This window comes from Dromiciops gliroides, chromosome 1 (assembly GCF_019393635.1).
Source record: "Dromiciops gliroides isolate mDroGli1 chromosome 1, mDroGli1.pri, whole genome shotgun sequence".
NCBI lineage: Eukaryota > Metazoa > Chordata > Mammalia > Microbiotheria > Microbiotheriidae > Dromiciops > Dromiciops gliroides.
Window position 1 is genome coordinate 47,130,957 of NC_057861.1, and position 27,619 is coordinate 47,158,575.

Genomic DNA, 27,619 nt, shown 5'->3' on the forward strand with positions numbered 1-27,619 from the left:
CCCTACCTAGGCTATTCCTTAACCTCTGTCCCTGCCTATCCATGCCACCTCACTCCCCTCAGCTCTTGTCTCAGAGGCCCATCCCAAGCATCTCTGGCCCCTTGCCTCCCACGGCCCTAGGCACTGGCTGTCTACCAGGGCCCGCCCCATCTCCTCCCTTCTTCTCTTGGAGCTACTTCTGAGTGGCAAAGAAAGGGAGGTCTGATATAACCTATTCTATGTTTTTGCAGGAGGAAGTATCCTTTTGCCTGGGCAGGAGAGACTCCCAAACTTATCCAACCTGAGCCGGGTGATCACAGGAAAGGTCTGCCCCTCAACATCTGCCCCTCTGTCTTTGCTGCTCTAGCCCGTAAGTAACTCCTACCCATTTCCTTAGTGTTTCAAGATCCTTTCTTAAGGGCTTCTCCAGGGCACATACAAAGCCATAGCTTTTCCCCACCCGCTTCAGCTCTGACACCACAAGGGTGATAAGCTTGGGCCTTTTCTGTTTCTGCTGGTGCTAAATGTATCTGGTGCTTCAAACCATGTGCTATCCCCACCCCTCCAACACACACACACATACACACACACACACACTCTGCTTCTCTCCCCAGCCTTGCAAGTTTCCTATTCTTTCTTTGCCTTATTTTTATGACTTCTGAATCTTTTACACACACTCAAACACACCAGCGTTACAGGTCTTGTGTGACACCCAGAGAAGGGAGTGATTTTTCATGATTGTCTTGGTAGTAAGCCAGGAGGCAGTGTTTGGACATCAGCTGCCCTCTTGGGGAGGTGTTACTTTCTAGGCTGGTGATATTTTTCTCATAGTTACTTGCAGGTATAGGTTTCTAGGACCCCCAGATCACAGCACTGCTCCTCCTGCCTTTCCCATTTCCATCCCTGCAGCTAAAGAAGTTTTGTGTAGCTGTTTCTTTAGTCTCCCCTTTCCTTGTTCTCTCCCCCAATTCCTGATGTCTTTGTGAGTATGAGAGAAAGAGAAAGTGAGGGAGAGACAGAGATAGTCAGAGAAAGACAGAGATACAGACACAGAGAAAGAAAGGAAGAGAGAGAGACACAGAGACAGAGAGAGATAGAGACACAGAGAGACACATACCCAGGGAGAACACATCATGCTTCCTGGAAAGAGGTAAAAAGAAGAAATTTTACATAGTATACATTTTCACTAATATTTATTTATTGTGGTGATGAAATATTGCTAATACCTCTGAGGAGTGAAGGCTATGGTTCTAGTTAAGTTGGGGCTGAGTGTAAAAGGACCTTGCCTATCCATGAGCCCCACCCTTCTAGGGTAGTACTTATGCCTCCAGATATAGGAAATGTCTTAAGAATCACCATAAAGCAGCCTCCTATAAACTGAAGCCATAGATAACAAAAATTATGATCTGGCTTTTTTTGTTTGTTTGTTTTGTTTTTGCAGGGCAATGAGGGTTAAGTGACTTGCCCAGGGTCACACAGCTAGTAAGTGTCAAGTGTCTGAGGCCAGATTTGAACTCAGGTCCTTTTGAATCCAGGGCCAGTGTTTTATCCACTGTGCCACCTAGCTGTCCTATGATCTGGCTTTTTTAAGGCATGCAAGGAAAATCCTTAACTCACAACTACCTTCTCTGAGGGGTAAGGGCCACAGTCATTATTTATTATCATCAATAATAGAATATTACTACATTTTATATATGATGAAATAGAGTTTGAGAGAAGTTACATGACTTGCCCAGAGTGATACACCTAAAAAGAAGCTTGGGGGGGCAGCTAGGTGGCACAGTGGATGAAGCACCGGCCCAGGATTCAGGAGTACCTGAGTTCAAATCCGGCCTCAGACACTTGACACTTACTAGCTGTGTGACCCTGGGCAAGTCACTTAACCCCCATTGTCCCGCCAAAAAAAAAAAAATGTAGCTTGGGCAGAATCTAAACCCAGGTATTCCTGATTCCAAGCCCAGCACTCTATATACCATATGCCAGGTTTACTCAAGAGATGTAGAATTGGGTACAGATAACCAGGGAGGACTTCTTAGAGGAGAGGAGGGGACATAGATTGGCACAGAAGAAGGGTGGGAGATCATAGGACATAGGATATAAATCTGGGAGGGACTTTAGAGGTTATTCTTATTCAACCTCCTCTTTTTACAGAGAAGGAAACTGTAGCTCAATGACTTGCCTAAGGTCACACAGCTAAGAAGTAGGAAATCCTGGACTTAAACCCATTTTCTTCCTTAACATTAGGTTTTCTTTCTACTCTGGCAAGGGTGTGTGTGTGTGTATGTGTGTGTGTGTGTGTGTGTGTTTGTAGGACAGAGTAAATAGCCTTTTGAAGGCCAAGAATGAAAGTTTGGACAGGAGCCATGTGGCCAGTGGGGCACCCTTGAGGGCAGGGAGAATGTGGTCTTCTAGTGGGCATGAAAAGCAGAGTTGGAATAGTAGGAAGGGGTCTGGACTTGGATCCTGGAGACCTGGGAATCATTATTTTTTTAAAAATTATTTTAATTTTAATCTTTGGAATAAAACACACATTTCCAGAACATAGTACAATAAAAAGGATGATTGTCCATGAAACTACAAATCTGGCATATACAACTTGCTATTCCCTTCAAATATCCAACAAAGTCATCATGTTAATTTCTGTTTTTCTTAATTTCTTTTTCTTCTCCTCCCTCCCCCTGCTCAACCCTGGAAACAACAAATAGTCTTTACAGTTTTTTCTATATTCCTTCTGGATCTTTTATATTCCATTTTCCATTGAGTTCTGGTCTTTTCATTACAAATACCTGAAAATCTTTTAGTTCATAAAATATCAATTTTTTCCCCATTTAGGATTACACTTAACTTTGCTAGGTAAGTTATTCTTGGACACAACCCCAGCTCTTTTGTTCTTCAAAATATAATATTCTAAGACTAAGTTCTAAGGCCATAGTCTTTTTTTTTTTTTTCAGGGCAATGAGGGTTAAGTGACTTGCCCAGGGTCACACAGCTAGTAAGTGTCAAGTGTCTGAGGCCGGAATTGAACTCAGGTACTCCTGAATCCAGGGCCAGTGCTTTACCACTGTGCCATCTAGCTGCCCCCAGGCCATAGTCTTTTAGAGTAGAAGATTCTAGGTCTTGTGAAATCTTGACTGTATTTCTGCAGTATTTAAATTGTTTTTTTCTTGGTGTTTGTGATATTTTCTCCTTAATCTGGGAGTTTTGAAACTTGGCTATGCTATTCCTATATGTTTTCCTCCTAGGATTTCCTACAGATGGTGAATGGTAGATTTTTTTTCCTATTTCTATTTTAGTCACTTGTTCTAGAACCTCACAATATTTTTCCTTAATAATTTCTTGCTATACTGTATCCAGATTATTTTTTATTTTGTTTTTTGGTTATAACTTTCAGGTGGTCTGACAATTCTTTTATTGTTTCTCCTTGATCTGTTCTCCAGATAAGTTTTATTTTTTTTAGTCAATTGGGGTTAAGTGACTTGCCCAGAGTCACACAGCTAGTAAGTGTTAAGTGTCTGAGGCCGGATTTGAATTCAGGTCCTCCTGACTCCAGGGCCGGTGCTCTATCTACTGTGCCACCTAGCTGCCCAGATAAGTTGTTTTTCTAATGAGATGTTTCTGATTCTCTTCTATTTTTCTAGTTTTATTATTTCTTGGTATCTTATAATGTCATTTGATTCCCTTTGCCCATTTGTAGTTTTCAAGGAGTTATTTTCTTCCTTAACATTTTGTATCTCTTTTTCCAGTTGTTTGACTTTCTTCTCATTATTTTCTTGGATTGCTTTTATTTTTTTCCTAAATTTTCCTTGATCTCTCTTATTTGAGTTTTGAATTCCTTTTTAAGTTCCTCCAAGAATTATTTTTGGTCTTGTGACCATTTGATGTTGCTCTTTGTTATAGGAGTGGCTTTTTTTATCCTCACTATCTTCCTCTGAATATGAACCCAAATCTTCTTTTATACCAAAGTATAAAATGCTTGGACTCTTTTTCCTTTATTTGCTCAGTTTTATTTTATTTATAGCAACTTATTATTATAATCACATTTTAATCCTGAGTTGTGGATAATGCTGCTCCAGGCCTTATATCCTCCTTTCTTTTATTTTCTGAATAATGTTGGGGGACTCAACCTCAGGGACTCTGCTCCTTCCCCAATCCACAGGCTCCCAGACATGATCTCTCAAAAACGTTCTTGTTCCCTGTAGTCCTTGTACTCACAGGCCATCTGTTCACTCCTCCTCACCCACAGCTACATCCTGGGATCACATCTGGTCAGTACCACTAGGTCTGACATCTGGAAACAGCAAGGGGTCCTTCTATCTTCCCCTACTTAGCCACCTGCTATTCCTTAGATGAAAGTTTGTGAGGTAAAGATTCATGAGGTGAAAGTTCTTGAGTCTGTGAGGTGAAAGCTTATGAGGTCAAATATCTTGAGGCTGTAAATGAAGTGAAAATCGAGATGGAATTTCTTGAGACCTAGTTAGTCTCCTTCCTGACAGAGCTGCACTATGTTGCTTATTGATTCTATAGTCATCCTGAAGGTGTCTACATTTCACTTAGGCCAAACCTCACCCCCCAGAGGCCTTGTCTTTTCTGGGGTCATCTCAAGTTGTTAAAAGAGGACAACTACTTTACTTATTTTTAAATTTTTTGCTGTTTTACTTATGTCTGTTTGTGGAGGAAATATGGGGAGTCTGGACATTTCTGACCTACTCTGTCATCTTCCCAGAATGATCAATTCTTGCTAGAACTGAGTGATCTCATGGAAGTGATTCTTCTTCTGAGTCTTATCTTTATCATTTTCATGACTTTGAGATCCCATGAAAGAGGTAGTCATGGAACTGTGGAGTATGGTCTCAGTGGTTCCTCTCACTAGTCTAGGGAATGATTTTATTTCATATACTTTCTCCTGGGGAGGGCTGGGCAAGTATTCTTCTCCCTTTCCTTCTCCCCCCTCCAAATAATAGCTCTTGCTAAAGGGTTAAAAATGTCCCCTATCACTTTGAGGCCAAATCTCTAGCCAAATCCCCCTGAACCCATAATCATTAAATTATGCCAATCAGGAATTGGGTGGACATCATGTTTATTTTTTAAAATATTGAAAAACTGAAATAGTATTGAAATGTTAAAAGAATAAAAGTGTAAGCAGTGTCCATTTCTGACTGGAAGCCAAGAAAGAACAAATCTCTTGCCTGTCTTCCTCCCTCTCTTCTTCCCTTCATCAGACAAAAGGGAATCCAGGTAACAATTCTCCTATAGTTCAGTTGGGAGGAGCTTGATGGATTACCCTGGGGAGGCAGGGAACCAACTAGTCTTAGAGCTTATAGAAAGTAAGGATGGGAAATGTGTCCTAAATAGGCTGTGAATGTTGTCAGCCTCTGCCCTCTCTGGCTTCTTACAGATGCTAGCTGGGGAGGTAAGGAGGGGAAGTACAGGTAGGGATCTCATTCTTGTCAACGAGGAGCTTACTAGGGGAATGGGTTGGAGAAGTAGTGGTAGGGAGAGACCAGGAAGAACCACTTCATTTCATCTCATCTCATCTCATCTCATCTCATCTCATCTCATCTCATCTCATCTCATCTCATCTCATCTCATCTCATCTCATCTCATCTCATCTCATCTCATCTCATCTCATCTCATCTCATCTCATCTCATCTCATCGAGGAGAAACCTGGACCTGGTTTATCTTTAGGATATTGGATTTCAGCATTCATAGAAGAGGGTCAGTCTGAGCCTTAACAAAACACCAGAAAAGATGAGTGTTTAAGTTGGGAAAATCAGAGGGTTTTAGAATTGGAAGGGATTTTAGATAGTCTAGCCCAATCCACTCATTTATTTCATTCTGTTAGTGATTTTTCTTTAAAAGAGGTTAAAGAAAGGACAGTCCACCTCCCTCATTTCTTTTTGAAAAGCTGATACCTTTTGTTTTTAGTCATTACCAGATACCTCACCCAACTAGCCATTGAATCCTCCCTTGGAACAAAAAAAAAGAGTTAAGCAAAGATTGTAGAGTCTGTTTGTTTTACTTAAAAACTCCCCCACCTCTTAGTCAAAAGGACAGAAATAGCTGCCATTAATTATTCTCTGGGACCATTATTCTCATCTACTCATTTTCTGGATGTGGAGAATAAGACCTAGGAGACAAGGACACGGAATCACAGAATGTCAAAGTTGGATGGAGAAATATATACCTAAAAGGAATCCGTAGTATAATATCACCAAGAAATGGTCATCCAGCCTTGGCTCTGAGGCTCCCAAATAGGGAGAATTGCCATCTGCTGAGGCAGCCCATTTCACTATGGGATAGCTCTCATTATGAGGAAATTCCACCTACCGCACCCTATCTCACCACTACAGTGGCCTCTTTGCAATTTTCACTCACTCCTTCTGCTTCTGCTCTGTTATGCCAGACAGAACAATTTTTCCATTTGATAGTATTTCAAATACTAGAAGAAGGTTATCACATCTTCCCCAGTCCCTCCCTTACTGCCTAAATCTTTTCTGCACTAAATATGCCTTTTTTCTTTAACTGATTCTCATACAAGTCTTTGAATTCTGCTGCCCTCATTTGGACACTTTAGCTTATCCATATCCATCTTAAATTGTGGGGCCCAATACAACAGATGTGGTTTGACTAATGCAGAGAAGACCTATTACCTCAGAGTTAATTCCTGAAAGCTCTCTCTCTTTCTCTCTCCCTCCCAACCTCTCTCTCTCTCTCTCTCTCTCTCTCTCTCTCTCTCTCTTTTTGGCGGGCCAATGAGGGTTAAGTGACTTGCCCAGGGTCTCACAGAGCTATATCTTTTTTTAATGCAGTCCTAGATTGGATTAAAATTTGGGGGTGGGGATTGGTTTTTTGACTGCCAATTAACACACAATTAAAGAGCTTGTAGTTGACTTAAAAGTCCAGGAACAAACATTTATTGATAGAAACATTATCTCATTTGATCCTTACAACAACTCTATGAGGTAGGTGCTGTTATCATCCCCATTTTACAGTTGAGGAAACTGAAGCAGACAGACGGTAGTAAATATTTGAGGATAGATTTGAACTTAGGTCTTCGTGAGTCCAGCACTCTATTCACTGCAGCACACAACTGCTATCTAGACATGGTTTCCCCTTCCTATAAATGTGAAGTTGATTTTTTGGTGTTCAAGTATAAGGTTCTCCCTATTGAATTTCATTTGATTAGATGCAGCCAAATCCTCCAGTCTGTTAAGATATTTTTGGATCCTGACTGTCATCTACTATGTTATCTATCCCACTCAGCTAGTACTGCACAAAAAGTCAGCCAAAAGCCCACTGGAAACAGAAAAGGGGGCTGCCTCCTTATTTGCCTATTCTGTCACTGACTTCACTGGCATTCTCCTTTATACTTTTTGTGGACTTTTAGCTGACTTTTCATACAGTACTGGGATGAAAGAAGGCACTTATTGCAGTTTCTCATTGGGTTTATTGGTCATTATTTGGTTTGATGTGAATTTCAGGTTTTTTGCTGGAGTAGGTATATAATAGATTACCTGCTTCCATTTAGGCAACTATCTTGGCCAGACTTCTCAAATCTCCTGAATCACTTTTGACTGAGTCATGCTCAAAGGACCATTACAAAGAAATTGTTCTTTCCCTCAAGGAGCTTACATTCTATTTGAAGCTATGATCATGCTCAGGATAGAGGGAGGAGGCATGTATACCAGTGAAGGTAAATCAAGGTGTTTCTATGGAAGATAGATGACCTCTCTCCTAGTGAACAACACCAGATGCCTTTCCTGGTTGTATCACTTCCTGTAATTTGAAAAAAATAATCATTCAAGGGGAAAGAGGCACCTTTAGAGACATTGTGGTCCCAGGAAGATGAGAACATTGGACCCAACACTCAGCCATTGTTTAGGAATAGGTTCTTAGAAGAATAAGGAGAGGATTGGGGGGATTCCTAGGATTCCCTGAGAGAAAGCCTAGGGGGACAAAGCTAGAAGGGCCCTTAGACAGTGTCTCATCCAACCTTGACCTAAAACAAGAAACTCCTTCAATATCACCACCAAGTGGGTCATCAAGATTCTGACTAAACATTTCCAGGGAGGGGAGTTTCCTTTTTACTAGAGCTATTTGATTCCTCCTCTATTATTTTATGGTCTAGAACCTTTGTAGCTCTGCCTATGTTCTAAGGAAACTCCCATCTCTAACATTTCCTTTTTCTTTTTCCTTTTCCTTTTTTTTGGTGGAGCAATTGGGGTTAAGTGACTTGCCCAGGGTCACACAGCTAGTGTCAAGTGTCTGAGGCTAGATTTGAACTCAAGGACCTCCTGAATCCAGGGCCAGTGCTCTATCCACTGCACCACCTAGCTGCCCCTCTAGCATTTCATTTTAAGCACCCTCTTACCCCTTACATTTCATGTGTTTTTAAAATTAAATTTTACTGTTTTAATCAGCAAAAATCCATGCACACTCTCTCTTTCCTTTCCACATTGTCTTTGAAAATGAAAGAAAAACAAAAATCTCTGTTACAAACATGTATAGTCAAAACAAATGTCCACATTAGCTATGTCTAAAAGGAAACCCCCCTCCATATATATATGTGTGTGTGTGTGTTCATATATACACACATGAATATATACACACACACATATATACATACATACATACAAATAGATATGTGTATGTGTATATGTATATGTATCATTATGCACTCCATATCTCTCACCTCTTTATCGGGAGGAAAGTAGCATGTTTCTTCATTTGTCCTGTGAAATCCTGGTTGGTCATTACTAAACATTAGGGTTCCTAAATCTTTCAAAACTGTTTATCTCTACAATGTTGTTGTCACTGTACAAATTGTTCTCCTGGTTCTATTCACTTTACTCTGCATCACTTCATATAAGTCTTCTCTAAAATCATTCCCTCCATCATTTCTTTTCTTTTCTTTTCTTTTTTTGGTGGCAAAGGCCCTCCATTATTTCTTATAGTACAACACTATAATACTAGGTGGTGCAGGGGATAAAGCACCAGCCATGGATTCAGGAGGACCTGAGTTCAAATCCAGCCTCAGACACTTGACACTTACTGTGTGACCCTGGGCAAGTCACTTAACCCTCATTGCCCCTCAAAAAACCCCACACAAAACAAAACAATAAAAGAAACACTACATTAGATCCATATAGAACAAACAAATTGATGTGCACCCCCTCGGATTCAGGTTCTTTGCTACCTCAAAAAGATATCTTTTTGTACATCCTTAGCTAGAGTTTGCTTTTCTTAGGATTGATTCCTCCATTAATCTACCCTCCCTCTAATTTCTCCGTCTTCTTTCTTTCCCATCTTTCCTATATCCCTGCTGAGTGACATGTACTTCTGTACACAACTTTGTGTGCATGTGTGTGGATGTGTGCATTCTTCTTTCCTTTGACTAGTTCAAGTGAAACTGAGGATCAAGTGTCACTCACTACCTCTACATCTTCCTCCTTGTTCATATAGATTTCTACTTGTATACCCTGATTTTGTCAGATAATTTCCCCTAACTTTCCTTTACTTTCCCTCTTTCTAATGAATTTCTCTTTTCCTCCTACCTTTCCACTCTTCTTTTAATATTATTAAAACATAACAGAACCACTCTCAGGCCTTTCATCTAATTAGAAAACCTCTATGATCCCTGATGATGATAAGATTTAAAAGGGACACATGTATCATTTAATCACACTAAATTGTAAGTGGTTTGTCCATGTTTAGTTCTTTATCAGTTTATGTGTTTACCTTTTTGTGTTTCTCTTATATTTGTGCTTCAAAATTTCTATGCAACTCTGAAATTTTCATTAGAAATGCTTGGATGGTCTCTGTTTCATTAAAAGTCCATTTCCTCCCACATACTTAGTCAGTTCTGTGGATAAGTTATTATTGGCTGTAAGCTTATATCCTTTGCTTTCTCTAATATCTTATTCCAAGTTCTCTGATCCTGTATAGGCATAGCTGCTAAATCATGTGTGATCCTGGATCCATGGCTCCGTGGTACTTGAATCCTTTCTGACTTTGTGAAATATCTTTTCTTTGACCTAGAAGCTCTGAATTTTGCCTATAATGTTCTTGGGAGTTTTATTTTTTCTCCTGGGTGATGACTGCTAAATTAGTTTAACTTTGCCCCTTGGTTCTAAGACATCTAGACAGTTTTAAGATTCCATGAAATATGAAGCCTAAGCTCATTTTAAAAATCATGGCCTTAATGTAGTCCAAATTTTTTATTTTAAGTCTGTGAAAATTTTCAGTTTAAAAATAATATTTTAAATGAAAAAAACATTTTTAAATGTGTTTTTTCCTCCTTTATCTGTTTTTTGGGTCAGTTGTTTTGCTATAAGTTACCTTAACTTTTATTTTTTCAGTCTTTTAACTTATTTATATTATTTGTTAGTGTCTCATGAAGTCATCAGCTTCTATTTGTTTCATTCTAATTTTCAGAGTTTGTTGGTTGGGCAAGTTTTTGTACTTTTTATAGCAAGCTGTTAATTATCTTTCTAAATTTCTCATTTCTTTTTCATCATTTTTCTTCTAGTACTCTCATTTCATTTGTAAAAGCATTGTTTGCGTCTCTTTTTAACTCTTGCTTCATCTCTTTCAGGAATTCTAGTTGAATTTGTGTTCAAGCTGTGTTTTTCTTTGTGACTTTGCTTATAGATTTTTGGAGTCATTCTCTCCTTCCGGATTTATATCTTGAGTGTCCCTGTCATAACAATAGCTTTTCATAGTGAGATTCTTCTTTTTTTTTGCTTATTTTTTTTTTCTAATCTACTTCCTGACTTCAGAGTTTATGTTAGGACCAGGTTCTGGGTACTTCTGGAGGAATATCTAGTTTGGTCCTGCTCCTGCTTTCTTGGGAGTATTAAGTGTTTTCAAGGACAGCTCAAGCTAGAGTCCTGAAAGTTTTAAGTACTTCCAAAGTGTACCCAGGGCAAAGTCTGATCACTACCCCTTTCCCTCCATCTGAGCTCTGCAAATCCCTGGCCTAGGTTTGGATCTGAGAAGTAGTAGATTGCTGTTGGACTCTGCCACTATCAATCATTTGGGAAGCTCTGTTGGTTCAGTCACAGAACTGCAGGCTCCACGTTGTTCTGGGATATCTGTCCTGGTTATTCTTCTGTAGGCTTCAGATTGTGCTAGAAGCTGGAACTGAGAGTCAGCTTTGTTCCTGCAGTCCAAGCTCCTGTTTTCTTCTGAACTTCTTCCTTGCATAGTACATAGCCTGAGGCCTGTGATCACTTCTTGTACTGAATGACACCCCTGCATACAGGTCCTTCTCTGCTCTACCCTGGATCTATGACCTAGAACTGGGTAGTAGGTGACAAAGCTTCCCACTGGCAGTTTTTCTCACATCATGCAGTGCCCTGGAATGCATCTGGGATCTCTTCTTTGATCTATTGCACAGCCTCTTTTCTGAACTTGAGTGGTCCAAATGGTGACCTCCAGGTCTGATTCTATCCCTAGCATCCATAGATCTCTCTTTCTTTCTCCATCTGATAACCTGGGCTGGGAAAATGACATTTTTTGTATTTCCCCATCAGGATTTGGCCTGATGCATTTCTTCGGTCCATTTGATTGTTTACTGTGCTCTACCTTCTCATTTCATGTTCATAGGTCCTCTCAGTTCTGACATTCTCTGCACTAAGTGCCCTCTCACCTTTGTGATTCTATGGTCTATTTTCCTTCACTGGGAATTGAATTCATTATCACCACCCCTGCTCACAGAGCAGGCAGCTTTGGACAGGGCTAAGCTAGGAAAAGTAGATGCTAGACAAAGTCTGGATGTTTTATGACAAGGAAGATTTGGGTGATTTATCCAGTATGTTAGAAGGGGATCAGTTAGCCAATGCCTTCTGTCTGGCCTGGGGGCAGCAGGTATAATAAAAAGCAGCCTGAAAAAAAAAGAAAAAAAAGTAAAATAATAATAATAATAATAACAACAGTCTTGACAGGATAATCAGGTTATCTGGATTCAAACCCAGCTCTGCCATTGACTTACCATATGGCATTGGCCAAGTTATTTCACCATTCTATGCCTCAGTTTCCCCTTATGTAAAACAAATGGGTTGAATTCTTTTGAATGTTCCTTGTAGCTATGAATTTTATTCTGTTTTTATTTATTTATTTACAAAATCAATCATCCATGTACCTTGATTCTCAGTTAACCATCTCACAAGTTTCTTCCCCAATATTTTCATCACCTTGTCAGGATATTTCTAATAAAACCCTCAGTCTTTTGCTCACAGGATGCTGACCTGTCTGTACCATTGGTTTTGGACGCCAGACTTCTGGATTCCCCAGGAGTTCTCATGGACTGACTTGGAGGATTCAGATGGGGTTACCTACCCTCATGCTAAAGACCTGTGGATGGCTCTTCCCCTGACCTTTGTCTTAATCATTATCAGATATAGCTTCGAAAGGTGAGTGAACTATGAGCTTCTCTCCCTTCCTGTCTGTTTATTTTTTTTATTTTTTTTTACAGGGCAATGAGGGTTAAGTGACTTGCCCAGGGTCACACAGCTAGTGTCAAGTGTCTGAGGATGGATTTGAACTCAGGTACTTGTGAATCCAAGGCCAGTGCTTCATCTACTGAGCCACCTAGCTGCCCCCTTCCCATCTGTTTAAAAAAAAAATGAACATGTTATTAATACTTTTTGTTTTAACAAAGTTACTGTAATTTCTCGACAAACCTTTTCCCTCTCTCCAACCCTCCCTGTTCAGTTGGTCATCAAGCATTTATTCAGCACCTAATATGTTAACAGAAGCAGTGCTTAGCCCTGATAAGAAAAAGAAAGGCAAGTGAATGTTCCTTGCTCTCAAAGAGCCCACATTCTAATGGTGAGCATACAGAGTAGATGCAAAATAAGGGGAAGGCACTGCTAATGGGGGGCGGGGGAGGGGACTGGGAAGGGCTTCCTATAGACAGTGGGATATGAACTATCTCTTGATGAAGGTCAGAGAATTCAGATATTAAGGTGAGGAGGGAGAGCATTCCACCAATCAATAAAAAGTTGCAGAGTACAGAGATGAGGTGCCCTGTTCGAAGAAGAAGAAAAGAAACTTTGCTGGGCTATGAGTAGGGTAGTAAAGTGAAAGGATGTTGGGAAGATAAAGAAGGGACCAGGTTATAAAGAACTTTAAAAGCCAAACAGAGGATTTTATGTTTGATCTTAGAGTTAGTTGGAAGCTATTGGAGTTTTTTCAGTACTAGGGTGATGTGGTCAATTCCATACTTAAGGAAAATCCTTTAAGAACTGATACAGAGTGAAGTGAGTAGAACCAAGAAATCAATTTATATGAAAACAACATTGGTTTTTTTTTTTTTTTGTTGTTGTTTTTTGCGGGGCAATGGGGGTTAAGTGACTTGCCCAGGGTCACACAGCTAGTAAGTGTCAAGTGTCTGAGGCCAGATTTGAACTCAGGTCCTCCTGACTCCAGGGCTGGTGCTTCATCCACTGCACCACCTAGCCACCCCCTGATAACAACATTGTAAAGACAAACAATTTTGAAGACTTAAGATCAGTGAAATAACAAACCTGCTGACCTCTTCTGACCAGAGATTAGGGACTCAGAATATAGATTGAGAGATTGTTTTGGATGTGGCCAACATGAGTCTTTGTTTTCCTTCATTCTGCAAATATATTACATGGGTTTTGTTGTTTTTTTTCAATGGTAGGGAGAGTGTTATGGGGAGGGGAGAAAAAGAAAGATTGTTGTTTATTGAAAACATTTAATCTTATAAAAAAAGAAATCATTCGAGCCCTCCCTTGACCTTATCAACTGAGATAGATTGGCAATCAAATACCACCCTCTTTCTGTTTACACTAATTTGATTATAGTCTATTCCTATTGGCTTACTCTGACCCCAGTAAGTATTTTTCTTAGTTCATTCATGGAATATGAGATCCAGAAGAGTTGAGTTATTTGCCCAAAGTTCCACAGACAGTAAGTAGCAGAACTGGTATTTCACCCTAGATGCCCAGACATCAATTCCAGTACTCTTTCCACCATGCCAACCATGCAAAGTGGGTTTATGAGGGTTTTTTCCTCATAATGATTATATGAGATTGTGCAATGTGAATATAATGGTATATAACTGGGTTAAAAGAAATGAAGAGAAACCTTATTTCATTATTCCCCTCTTTAAGGTTTTCATTTCAACTAAACTATATATAACCCTGTCTCCAAATATCCTTTCCATGTCTTTTTTCATGGACATGCCCTTCTCCTATTCTTAGAATGCCCTCCATTCCTTCTCTACCTATCAAATTGTACCCAACCATTAAATCCCAGTTTCAATGTTACCTCCTGCATACTTGCCTGATACTACCTCCAACCCTGATCATTGGTAGTGAACTTTTCCCCTTGAAAGGTGCCATTATTTTTTTTTTACTGCACTGATGTATTTCTATTGTATTATTATGTGATATTATGAATATCTAAGTAGGCTTCAAAACCTTTGGGCATCAAGACGATATTTTACCTAAAGTCTGTATCTCTCACTAAGCACAGGTCTTTGCATGCTTTGTTGTTCTTGAGTCATTTCGGTCATGTGAAACTCTGACCTTATTTGGGGCTTTCTTAGCAAAGATACTGGAGTAGTTTGCCATTTTTTTCCTACATTTCATTTTACAAATGAGGAACTGTGGTAAACAGGCAGATAGTATCTGAGGCTAGATTTGAACTTGTAAATATGTCTATTCACTGTGCTATTTAGCTCTCCACTAGCTTTGTACACAGTAGGTGGTTAATAAATACTTGTTGCACTTGAAATCAGAAGAAGATTTGAATATTTTATATGGAAATCAGAAGAATTATTTGGCTTTGGCAAAGAATCTCAGGGGCCCCTTCTAACCATTTGCAGTATATTCCTGCTCATGATAGATCCGAGTTCCCCTTTTTGAATTCCTCAGGTAATGTTCTCTTCTCCCATGTTTAGTACCTAGGATAAGATCTCACAAAGGCCAGCTTGATTCTCCTCCCTTCATAGAGCCTCTTCATAATCCACCTACTCCCACTATTCATCTACTTTTTTTTTTTTTTAAGTGAGGCAATTGGGGTTAAGTGACTTGCCCAGGGTCACACAGCTAGTAAGTGTTGAGTGTCTGATGCTGGATTTGAACTCAGGTCCTCCTGAATCCAGGGCCAGTGCTCTATCCACTGCGCCACCTAGCTGCCCCTATTCATCTACTTTAAGCTGTGTTAATTTAGCTGGGACAGGTCACTTGGTGGGCAGGATTTGGCAGAGAGAACTCCCAAAACGCCCGAGATGGAAGGAGAGAGCTTCCTGTGTACTTACTTCCTCCTGTCTTCTCTTATAGGAGCATCGGGCTGCCCCTGAGTAGGGCCATGGGTGTGCATGAAAAACATAGGGTCAAGGCTGCTCCCAATCCCATCTTGGAATCCTTTTTCTGGACAGAGAGTCAGAATCCCAAAGAGGTGAGCAGTTCCCAGGATTAGATATTGTTAAGGATCTTGAGAGAGTAAAGCTTTAGTACCCTTCAGTAGGGCAATTCACGACGTTCAATGGTAATTGAATAGGAAGTAAGAGAGGTTGGAGGGCCTGTATACCCAGGACTGCCTGAAGCACAATCTCTCTTATTCCTTCTTCCTCATCATCTATCACCCAGATGTCTTCTGCCATTATCTCCTTCATTACCCCTATCTCACATAAAGAGGTGGTTTTATTCCTTACCAAGACTAATCCCTCCACCTGTAAAAGCAATCCCATTCCATCTTGTCATCGCCAACAAATTTCCCCCTGTTACCCACACATTTTCATTTATCTTCAATACATTCCTGTCTACTGGCTATTCCTCTACTGTCTATACACGTGCTTATATCTTCCCCATCCTCAAAAATGTCTCACTTGATTCTTCTCTCCCCAATAACTATCATCCTATATCTCTTTGTGGCTAAACTCCTTGAGAAGGCTGTCTGCAATAGGTGCCTCCACTTCCTCTTATCTCATTCTTTTTAAAACTTCTCACAATCCAGTTTCCTATCTCATCATTGAATAGAAACTCTCCTATCCAAAGTTATAAGCAATTTCCTACTTACCAAACCTAGTTGCTTCTTCTCAATGCTTCCTCTTGATCTTGCTTCAGCCTTGGATTCTGTTGATCACCCTTTTCTCCTCAATATGTTCTTATCTCTAGGTTTTTGGGAGACCATTCTGGGTTCTCTTCCTACCTATCTGGCTTTCTCAGTCTCCTTTACTGGCTCCCCATCCAATCATGCCCTTTAACCAAAAATGTCACATGTGGCTCTGTCCTGGATCCTTTTTTCTTCTTCCTCTGACCTACTTCCCCTGGTGATCTCCCCAGTTCCCATGGTCATCTCTCTGCTGCTCATTCTCAAATCTATCTATCCTGCCCTAACATCTCAGCTGATCTCCAGACTTGTATCTCCAACTGACTTTTATATACTTCAAAATGAATGTCCAGTAGACATCTTAAACTCAATATGTTCAAAACAATACATCATTCCCCCAATCCTCCCTCCCCACCTAACATTCCTTTTATGGTCAAGGATGTTACCATACTCTCAGTCCCTCAGGCTCTCCACCTAGGTGTCATCCTTGACTCCCCACTATCTCCCACCTCTCACATCCAATCTGTTGCCAAATGCCTGTTGATTTTACCTTTGTATGATCTCTCCAATATGCCCCCTTCTCTCCTCATCACCTCATATTTGGATGACTGCAATAGCCTCCTGGTGGATCTGCCTGCCTCAAGTTTCTGCCCACTCCAATACATCTTTCATTCAGTTGCCAAAGTGAGTTTTTCCTAAATCACAGATTTGACCGTGTCATCAGCCTACTCAATAAACTCCAATGGCTTTCTCTGACCTTCAGGAATAAATACAGAATCCTCTGTTTGGCATTCAAAGATTTTCATAACTCAAGTCCCATCCTCCACCTTTCTAGTCTACTTATACCTTATTACCCCTGACATACTCTTCCATCCAATGACACTGGTCTCCTTGCTATTTCATGAACTAGACACTCCATATCTCAGCACTGGGCATTTTCTCTGGCTATACTCCATAATTGGAAAGATCTCCCTCTTTGCCTCTGCTTTTTGGCTTCTCTGATATCCAGGATAAAATCCTACCTTCTATATGAACCCTTCTCCAGCCCTTCTTCATTCTTGTGTCTTTCTTCTCTTAATTATTTCCTATTTCCTCCTGTATGTATCTTGTTTGTACACATTTGTTTCCTTATTGTTTCCCCCATGACATTGTGAATTTCTTGAGGGCAAGGACTGTCTTTTGCTTCTTTTTGCATCCTGAACAGAGCACAGTGCCTGGTACATGGTTGGTACTCAATAAATGTTTATTGACTGACTGTTTTCTATTTAAAACCCTTTACAATTTTCCCACAGCCTATCTTGCTAGACCAGTTCCACATTACTTCCCCTCATCCACTCTATGTTCCAGCCAAATCTGCCTATTCTTCTTCCATATATATTGCTTTGCATCTCCCACCTCCATGTCTTTGAACAAGCTCTTCTCCATGCCTACACTGGGTCATTCTCTAACCTTGGTTTATACTGTCTCTAAATTACTTCCTTTTGCATATATTTACATATACTTAATTCTATATTTGTTATTTCTTCTGGTAGAATAGAAACTTTTTGAGAATGAAGAATATTTTGTTTTTGTCTTTGTACAGTGCCTGGAACATAGTAAACATTTCATAAAGAATTGTTTCATTGATTTAATTCTAAGATCTCTGCCCCATTTGATGTTTCCAGAGATTGTCCCAGTATGGGCTATTTCCTCCCCTTTTTCCTCAAGGGCAACAAAGTCATGGCAAGGGACAGGGTGTGGATTGAGAAATGTCTTATTTTGGAGACATGCTCCACTGGCTCTAGGGTAGAGGTGAGAAGACACCTCTCTGGACCCAGCCCATGGAGACTAAGGTCAAGTCTTCTGCCCTGAAACACATTGTCCATCATGATCTGTGAGGCTTCTAATAATTTCCTGAGGACAGAGTGGGTATTCTCTAAGATGAGTGGTCTGGTTAGACTTGGGTGGGGGGTAGGTAGCTTCTCTGCTGTGACAGGGAGCTTACATTTCTCTGTCCTACCCCTACTCTCCTTGCCTTCTGATGTTCTCAGGATGATCTGAGTCACCTAGCCCAGAAGTGTGGTCTCTCAGTAAGGCAGGTCCAGCGCTGGTTTCGACAGAGGAAAAAACAGGAGCAACCATTACTGAAGAAGAAATTCTGTGAATCCAGGTAATGTGGGAAGACCTGAGGGAGACCTGGCCCAAGAGGATCCAAGTTGGGAGCAGGGTGATTTGGGATTACCCAATCACTGGCAAAAGCATGGGCCTGATTGCCTATTTATTGATCCAGTCCCACCCTTTGTCTCTCAGTTTCAAAATTGCCTTTTCAATTCATCCCATTCTTTCACCCCCCAACCCCCACCCCCATTCTCTATTTTCAGTTGGAGATTTTTATTTTACTTCTTTTGTTCCTTTGGTGGCATCTTTATCCTCTACAAGGTGAGTCTACCTTATTCTATCCTTATCATAGGCTGCTCCCCACCCCTTTTCCCCTTCATCCTGTCCTTCCCTGTCCTCTTCTGACCTCAATTTTCTTTACTTCCTTTGTCCTTTCCATCTTTTTTTACCTTTTCTTTCTATTTCCATCTGTCCTCTTTTTCTCTCTATCTTCATCCTCTTTTTTATTGTTTATCTTTCTACCATTTTATCCTTTCTATTCTTTTCTCTTTCCTCCTATCTCCATTTTTCCTTCCCTGTCCACTTTGTCTCCTTTATCCCTGCCTTTGTATCTGTTCTGTGCTTTCTCACTCTCCATTGCCCTTTCCCCTTATATTCTTCATCATTCACTCTCTATCTCCATATACTTTTTGCTTCATCTCTTATTCACTTTAGCCCCTTTCTTCTCCTCTATCTTGTATTTTTTCTTTATCTGACTGTCCCCTCATCATCTCCATTCCCATCTTCTTGATTCCTTTCCATTCCTTTCTGTTTCTATCTGCTATCTAATCCCCCACCTGCTTGTTTCTGGTCACTTTTATCTTTCTCTATCCCTTTCCTTCTCTGGCGATTTCATTGTTTCATTGTCTTGCTTTCTCCCCACTTTTCTTGTTGCCCACCTTAAATTGTTCCCCATCATCCTATACCCTTTCTTATGGTTTCTGTGGGGTAAAAGGAGGCATGGCTCTCATCCAGATACTCTGCACCTGAATTAACCAGCCAGACCAACAAACAGAGTTGATAAGACTTCCTGAATCAGATCTAAATCGGAACAAAAACCATGGCACCAAACCACTAAACCAAAGCTTGCCAGGGGAGTAGAGTCATTCTAGAAACACAGGGGGAAGGAAAAAGGGCTAGGCAGGTAAGTTAAGTGTTTGGTTTAGTAAGTGCCTAGATTTATAGAATTCTAACTGGCATGTGTACAATTTGAACAATGTCTTGTTAGGCAGGTGTCCAATTTAAGGGGCCACTGTAACCTTGCCCCTATCTCAGGCTATAGCAGAGAAAATGGAGGGACCAAGTACAGATAACATGGAAGGAAGGGTGAACAAGAGCAGGAGTCTAGGGCCAAGCTTTTCCTCTGACCAAAGGTTTTGCTCAATAGGTATGATTTTGTCATCACCTGGGCAGGGAATAAAAGTAGGGGAGCCCAAGATAATAATGAGATGCTGGGAAGTTGAGCTGAGATCATTCCCATTGCACACTGGGAGTTTCCTGAAGAAAGGTCAAAATCATGAGACAGAGCCTTTATCTGTAGGGGCTGCACTGCTGGGGGTAATTTCCAGGAAATAATCCTTTGTTTCTTCCAGGAGCCATGGTTTTGGGAACCGAGGCTATGCTGGGAGAAATACCCCAAACAAGTAAGTATTTCTAGGAAAAAGTTGAGTGTCAGAGCTGACCAAGGAAATGGGTTTTAGAAGCTAAAGTGGATACCATGCAGAATCACAGAATCTTAGAATTAGAATCAGTAAATAAATAGGCATTTATTAAACACCTACTATATACCAGACATTGTACTATGGCCTGGGAATATAAAGACAAAAATGAAACTATCCCTAGTCTCAAAGAACTTATATTCTCTCCGAGGAGATACCATGTACACACACACACACACACACACATATATGTGTGTGTGTGTGTGTGTATAAAACATGTACATGCATGTATGTGTATATATATGTATGCATATATATGTAAATATAAAACAGGTATGAGGGATAAGCTTTCACATGTGGTCTCAGTAAAGGTTAAGTGGACTATTTGGTGTTATCATACTAGTCACCCATCACGCCCATCCTTATTACTCGATACCTGCTACTAGCTCATTTCCTTATTCATTCTCTACACACATCCTTTTTTTTTTTTTGTGGGGCCATGGGGGTTAAGTGACTTGCCCAGGGTCACACAGCTAGTATGTGTCAAGTGTCTGAGGCTGGATTTGAACTCAGGTACTCCTGACACCAGGGCTGGTGCTCTATCCACTGCGCCACCTAGCTGCCCCCTCTACATACATTCTAAGGCAACTAAGGGTACTCTGATATTGCCATGTAAATTAAGCTAAATACATATCTCATTAGTCAATTAGGTTTGACCCTACCCCACTCCAATTTATAAATACATTGGAAAAACCTTATGTGAGTTTTCTCTTTCTCTTTCCCTCTCTCTCTTTTTCTTCTTTCTCCCTTTGCTTAACTCTAAAACCCTGTGGTCTCATAGATTAAAACACTACCTATGTTAGTGCTCATATAATTCTTTTTTTTTTTTTTTTGCGGGGCAATGGGGGTTAAGTGACTTGCCCAGGGTTGCACAGCTGGTAAGTGTCAAGTGTCCAAGGCCAGATTTGAACTCAGGTAGGTACTCCTGAATTCAGGGCTGGTGCTTTTTCCACTGTGCCACCTAGCCACCTCCAGTGCTTATATAATTGATTACATTAGCAAATGAATACTTATAATATATAAATAATGAGTGAAGTTTACAACCAAGGTCATATCTAGGGACGTTCTTCTTAGCATCCACACCCTTCTCACATATTCAAGCTTTTTTGGCCAAGTTCAGAGTTTCATAGTTCTGAGCAATATACACATTGCTAGGTATAAATCTAAGCAAAAAGTGGATTATGGCAATAGATAATGACATTCATGTTCTCTATGCAGGGAGATTTTTAAAGTTTTGCATATAAATATACTCATAAGGAATATGAATAAGCATAAGGTAATTTAGAGAAGATGGGCATTAGTAGCTTAAGAAATCAGAAAGTCGTTTTAGGCAGAAGAAAACTCTTGGCTGAGTCTTGAAGGAAATAAGGAATTATGTGAGACAGAGGTGAGTCAATAATGATGACAAGGTGGGTTTTGGTAAAGAGATAACAAGTTTTATTTTGGATATGTTGAGTTTTGTATTCTAGGGGACCTTTAGTCTGAAGTGTCTAATAGGCAATTAATGAAACAGGACTGGAGTTTAGGAAAAGGACTAGGTTCGAGGATATAGATCGTTGACTTATCTGTGTAGAAATGATCATTAAACCCTTGGAAGCTGAAGAAGTCAATAATAAAGAGCATGTAGAGAGGGAAGAGGGCCCAGGATAGAGCTTTGGGGGTTACCCACAGCTACATACTTGGATGTTGAATCCAATGAGAAGATATGCTATTGTAACTTCTTCCAGTCCAGATCTGCACAAAAATCCCACAAGAAACCCACAGGACGGGCAGCTAGGTGGCAGAGTGGATAAAGCACCAGTCCTGAATTCAGGAGGACCTGAATTCAAATCTGGCCTCAGACGCTTGACACTTAGTACCTGTGTGACCCTGGACAAGTCACTTAACCCTCATTGCCCTGCAAACAAAACAAAACAAAAGCAAACAAACAAAAAGAAACCCACGGGAAGTAGGAAAGGGAGTCATCAGAAAAGTTTGTCAGCAGTTTCCAAAAAGAAATGAGTCAGGTCAGAGACATATGTAGTCTGCTGTTCTGTCCAGAGCATTGAGAGAGCAGAGCCTTTTGAGAAAGACCCAGGGAGGTCAATAAGGCTCAGACTGGGGATCTTTGAAGCTTCAGGGACTTGTAGTAGTAGCCAGAATTGTGTGGCATAGGAGAGCCCAAGTGCCCAGGCACTCTGAGATCCCGTGTCCCTTCTTAACCTTAATATCTTCAATGAAAATTGAAGGAATGAAATAAAAAAAAAATACTGTAGTTTTATTCTGAGGGTGTCAAGAGGGGAAACAGTAGATAGGATAAAAGTAATGTGCTAGTAGGGAAAAAAGGAAGATGGGGATGGCATTTGTCTATTTCTTTCTTTCTTTCTTTCTGGGCAATGAGGGTTAAGTGACTTGCCCAGGGTCACACAGATAGTAAGTATCAAGTGGCTGAAGCTGCATTTGAACTCAGATCCTCCTGAATCCAGGGCTGGTGCTTTATCCACTGTGCCATTTGGCTATTTCTGATAACTGAAGTATGTGAGAAGAAGGGTATATACATGGAGGAAGGGGGGAGCGGGAATCAGATGAACTTCACTCTTATCTGAAATCAGTGAAGGAAGATTGAACATGTACACACACAAATTGATAGGAATTCATCAAAACCAACAGGGAAAAAAGCTGTGACCAAGAGGAGGTAGTTTATATGGGAAGATAATACTGGGGAGGATATAGTCCCAAGCAAAAGGAACTTTTGAATCTGAAGATGAGATAAAGGAGGGTGGGGCAAAAGATAAGCAAAGACCTAGAATCTAAGGAGGTGGGAAATAGATGAACAAATTGTGAATGTAATGGGACATTGTTGTGCCTTGAGAAATTACTAAAGAGATGATTTCAGAGCATCTTGCAAAGTATGAGCTTAAGGAAAGTGAGCTAATTTCTTTAATCAGAAGTACAGATTATACGAGGACAATATTATCAAGAAAAACAACTTTGAAAGCCTTAAGAACTCTGATCAGTGAAATGACAAAGCGTTTCTTCAGAGATGAACTCAAGGAGAAGGAAGAAACATCTGTTTCACACATGGCCACCTGGTGGATTAGTTTTGTTTTGCATGACAATGTTTATTTGTTGAAACAGCCCTGTCTCTTGTCTCTTGTGCTCTCTCTTTTTCTTTCTCCATCTGTTTTAATTTCAGGGATGGAATGAGATTGAGAGGAAGTTAGCAATAGTGACACAGAAAGGGCGTTTGACATTAAAAAAATGCCTAGGGGGCAGCTAGGTGGTGCAGTGGCTAAAGCACTGGCCCTGGATTCAGGAGGACCTGAGTTCAAATTTAGCCTCAGACACTTGACACTTACTAGCTGTGTGACCCTGGGCAAGTCACTTAACCCTCATTGCCCCACAAAACAAACAAACAAACAAACAAAAATGCCTGGAAAGGAACTGAAGGAAACACAATCAGGGCAATTCTGAAAAGTGCAATTGTTATATGTGTTTTAAATGAAGCAAGCATTATGAAGTGGAGATATATTATTTTATATACAATTCTCATTTGTGTTCTGCTGCATATATGGAAGTGACTTGAGGTGTTTGTTTAGAATAATTTATAAAAAATAAATGATATCTGTGGTATTCCCCTGGTCAATGGATCTAGTAACCTTGTTCAGAAAAAAAGAAATGAGTAAATGTGTCAGTCCCTGGTAGAGGGAAGATGGGTTCTAGGGGCTCCTCTGACCATGATTAAAATCCATTGTGAGATTCTTGGTTTCAGGGAACATGAGCCCATGATCACTTTCTCTCTACCTTTGACTTCTGTATTTTTCTTAACTCCATCTCACCCCATGGTTATGCCAACCCTCAGCCTCTACAGCCTGCCTTATACTGGTGGTTCCTCCTGGAGATTGTCTTCTACCTCTCCTTGTTGCTGACTCTGTTCTTTGATGTGAAGAGGAAGGTGAGTGTGGTAGGAACCCTTGCTTTGGGGAAAGGCCTTGGCCCTCCAGACAGTGAAGGAAAGGCATCTTTCAACCCCTATCCTCCTAAGCAAAGGGTCAAGCTTAGCCCTGGCTCTGATGGCCAGCCACGCTGACCATGTGCTGAGTGTCATCTCTAGGAAACAAGCAAGGGCAGGCATGGTCAGTCCAGGCTTAGTCTGCTCTCAGAGAATGAACCCACTGGGTCCTTGAGCTCAGATGCTAGTTCATTTCAGTTGAATTCAGCAATGCGTCCTCTGGAACTCTTCTCATCAGGTCCAAATCAAATCAGTTCCCTAACTCTCCTTCTGCCACATTGTCCCTGTTCCCCACCCCCAAGACTACTAAATCTCCCCCTTCATTTGCTCACTTCTGATCTCCTGCTTCTTTCTCATCTGAAGTGTTTCTACATACTCTTTTTTTTTTTTTAGTGAGGCAATTGGGGTTAAGTGACTTGCCCAGGGTCACACAGCTAGTAAGTGTCAAGTATCTGAGGTCGGATTTGAACTCAGGTCCTCCTGACTCCAGGGCTGGTGCTCTATCCACTGCACCACCTAGCTGCCCCGTTTCTACGTACTCTTGACAGAACCAAGCCTTCCTTCCTACATGAGAGGATGCTCATGTTGTCAGGGTGGAAGTCTCAGGTAGGGTGGTATAGGCCCTCCCAGACTAAGAGTAAAAGTTCTGGGGGCGGCTAGGTGGCACAATGGATAAAGCACTGGCCCTGGATTCAGGAGTACCTGAGTTCAAATCCGGACTCAGACACTTAACACTTACTAGCTGTGTGACCCTGGGCAAGTCACTTAACCCTCATTGCCCTGCAAAAAAAAAAAAATAGTTAAAAAAAAAAAAAGTTCTAGGAAGGGTTGTTTACCTAAAATGTGGGCCAAGGTCTACTAACCCTGAGCAGGCCAGCTTCATCTCTTTGGAAATCCAGGAGGTTCTGGCCTCATGGCTGCCCACCTCTTCCTAGGACTTCAAGGAGCAGATCATTCACCACTTTGTTGCTGTCACCTTGCTCTATTTATCTTATTCTGCCAATTTCATGCGTATCGGTGCCTTGGTGCTGCTGCTTCATGATGTGTCAGATGTCTTACTGGAGGTGAGTGAGCCTGTCCAGGAGCTCTTGTTTGGGAGAGTGTAGCTTGGATCAGTCTGAGCCACTGGGAGCCTCATATGTGCAAAGGATGTAGAACTGTCTTCAGATGCCCCCATCTTCACTGCAGCACAGTAATCAGGCATCCCGCTCCACCATCCTAGGGTTATGGCTCCCATATCTCCCACAATGCATGAGTCTATCTCTTCTATTTGTGGTCAGAGGCAAGGAGTGGGGGGAAGGGAGGATGGTGTTTTTAAATCTATGCAGGGGGGTGGGGCTTCCAAAGGGAGTAGTCAAACAGAGTTAGCATAGCTCTGAAGATCTACACAGGACTTAGAAACTCTGAGTAACATGGATCGAGGAATTAGTAGCAGCTTAGCAGATGGCACACGTGGTACAATGTTGGCAGGGAAGGACAGTGGCAACAGGTTGGATGCCCATCTGTACCCCTGAAGATCTCCATAAGGGAAGAAGATGAGCAGGGGCAATTTCCCCACTTGAGATCACAAAATCAACTTCAGAAGCCCAAGACGGGGAGGTGTGGCTAGATAACACTTTTAAGGGAAAAAGCCCTGGTGTTTCAATGCACATCCAAGTCATTGTAAGTCCACAGGATGACATGACAATGAAAAAAAGCTCATTGAAACTTGGGCTTCATTCAGAGAGGCCCAGTGTCCAGAATAAGAGAGGCAATAGTTTCCCTGTGCTCTGCTCAAGCCAGGCCACATTGCTAGTACAGTTCAAGGCCCCATCTTTGGGAAAGATACTAGTAGATGGGGATGTGTCACCAGGGAAGAATCTTAGGGAATGAGCCAGGAACTTACAAAGGACGGTGACTAGGAGATAAAAGGGACCAAAAACTCATGTCAAATAAGGATCAATTGAAGGAACTGGGGATGTTTAACTTGGAGAAGAGAAGGATTGGGGTTTGTGATGGGGAAGGATAGAAAGATTAATTTCAAGTGTTTGAAGGGTGGTTACATGGGAAGGGCTTTAAATTTGTCCTGTTTCAGCCAAGGGGCCAGAATGAAGAATAATGAGAGGAAGTGCAGAAAGACTAATTTAGACTAGATCTAAGGAAACATTTCCTAAGAATCAGGAGTGTCTAAAAGTGGAATCATCTGACACTAGGAAGTCGTGAGTTCCCCATCACTGATGGTCTTCAGGTGGATATTGGAGAGCTACTGCCTATGAGGAGTCATAGAGGACATTCCTGGTCAAGTATGGGTTATACCAGATTCCCTTTGAGACCCCTTTCGACTCTGAAATTGACCTATGTTTTTTCCCCCTTCCAGGTTGGTAAAATGTTTAATTATGCAAAGTGGAAACGTTCCTGTGATACAACCTTCCTCATCTTTGCCCTGGTGTTCTTTGTTAGTCGACTTGTCTTCTTTCCAATAAAGTGAGCCTGGTCCCTGCAAATAGAGTGGGTTGGGTGAGGGAAAGGGGGAAGCTTTCTGAGCCCTCAGGGCAAGGGCTGCTGGAGATCTAAGTGCTCTTCATTTAGGACCTTCTGGTGTCTAGAGATGCTTCCTCTACTCCCCGCAAAAGTAGTGAACTTCTTAATTGATAAGTCCTTCTATGTAAGGGAAAAATGGGATCAGGATCTCATTAGAATCGAAGGGTCTGGGGGTCCTATCAGCTTGCTGTTTCCCCATCCCTAGAGATCATAACTCTGTTCCCTCTCCTTTTCTGGAGCTATTTCTCTGATGATCAAGGGCAGTCTAGACCCTTACAGTGTTTCAAGGAGCCCAGCCTTCATGACCTAAATTCTCTCTTTTGCAGAGTCCTCTACAATACCTACTATCTTTCCCGAGCCTACTTCCAGCCCTACTTTGGATTCTACTTATGTAATGGTCTACTGATGATTCTACAGGTTCTTCATGTCTTCTGGTTTTACCTCATCCTCCGCATGCTCTTTAAATTTATTTTAGTTGGAGGGGTATGTATTGAACTCAATCTCTCTATAGCCTGGGTGATAAGCCTCCTGTCTTGTTGTCTTAGGGCTTCCTGCTCTGGGAAGCTCAGGTGAAGGAAAAGCCTGGTCCCAGCTGTCCCTGCAGCTGTAACAGACACTGAGTTGGGGGTGAGGGTAAGGTACAACAGTGTGCTAAAGAAGGTAATGGAGAATGGGATATCAGCTCTGGCATCCTAGTGCCAATAGACACCCAAAAAATTCTGGCATAGGGTCTCACTGAGAGAACTTCTTGTTCTTCTTGTTCTTGTTCTTGTTCTTGTTCCTGTTCTTCTTGTTCTCCTCCTCTCTCCCCTCTCTGGCTCCCTCTATATTACTTAATCTATCTTTATTTCTATTTTTCTACCTCTTTCTCTATAACTCTGTATTTCTCCTTGTCCCTATATCTTGTTTCCTGTTATCTCTCTGGTCACTTTCTTTCTCATCTATGCTTATCTTTCTTCCCCTTTGTCTATCCTTTCTTCTTTCTTGGCCTTTTATTCTTAGGTGAAGAATGATGTAAGGAGTGACATGGAGGAACTGGACACAAGTGATGATCAGTCAGAGAAGAAAAAGCAGAGGAATGAAAAACTCCAGACCGATGATATCACAGATGCATGCAGCTCTCCCCGAGCTCGGAGTCGTTGGCAGCCTGGTTCCTGCCAGTTGGCAGGGCATGCCATAGCAACATAA

The 27,619-nt window shown here is 41.2% G+C and overlaps 1 protein-coding gene across 1 annotated transcript; it reads left to right on the plus strand.

The window, feature by feature from the left end:
* Positions 1 to 248: 248 nt before the first annotated feature.
* On the plus strand, positions 249 to 27,619 carry LOC122735806 (ceramide synthase 4-like). The gene is made up of 11 exons (XM_043977600.1): positions 249 to 349; positions 12,206 to 12,393; positions 15,295 to 15,412; positions 18,097 to 18,215; positions 18,427 to 18,484; positions 19,795 to 19,845; positions 23,762 to 23,854; positions 24,847 to 24,975; positions 26,268 to 26,374; positions 26,758 to 26,914; positions 27,434 to 27,619. The coding sequence occupies exons 2-11, from the start codon at positions 12,221 to 12,223 to the stop codon at positions 27,617 to 27,619; spliced, it is 1,191 nt and encodes a 396-aa protein (XP_043833535.1). The 5' UTR covers positions 249 to 349; positions 12,206 to 12,220.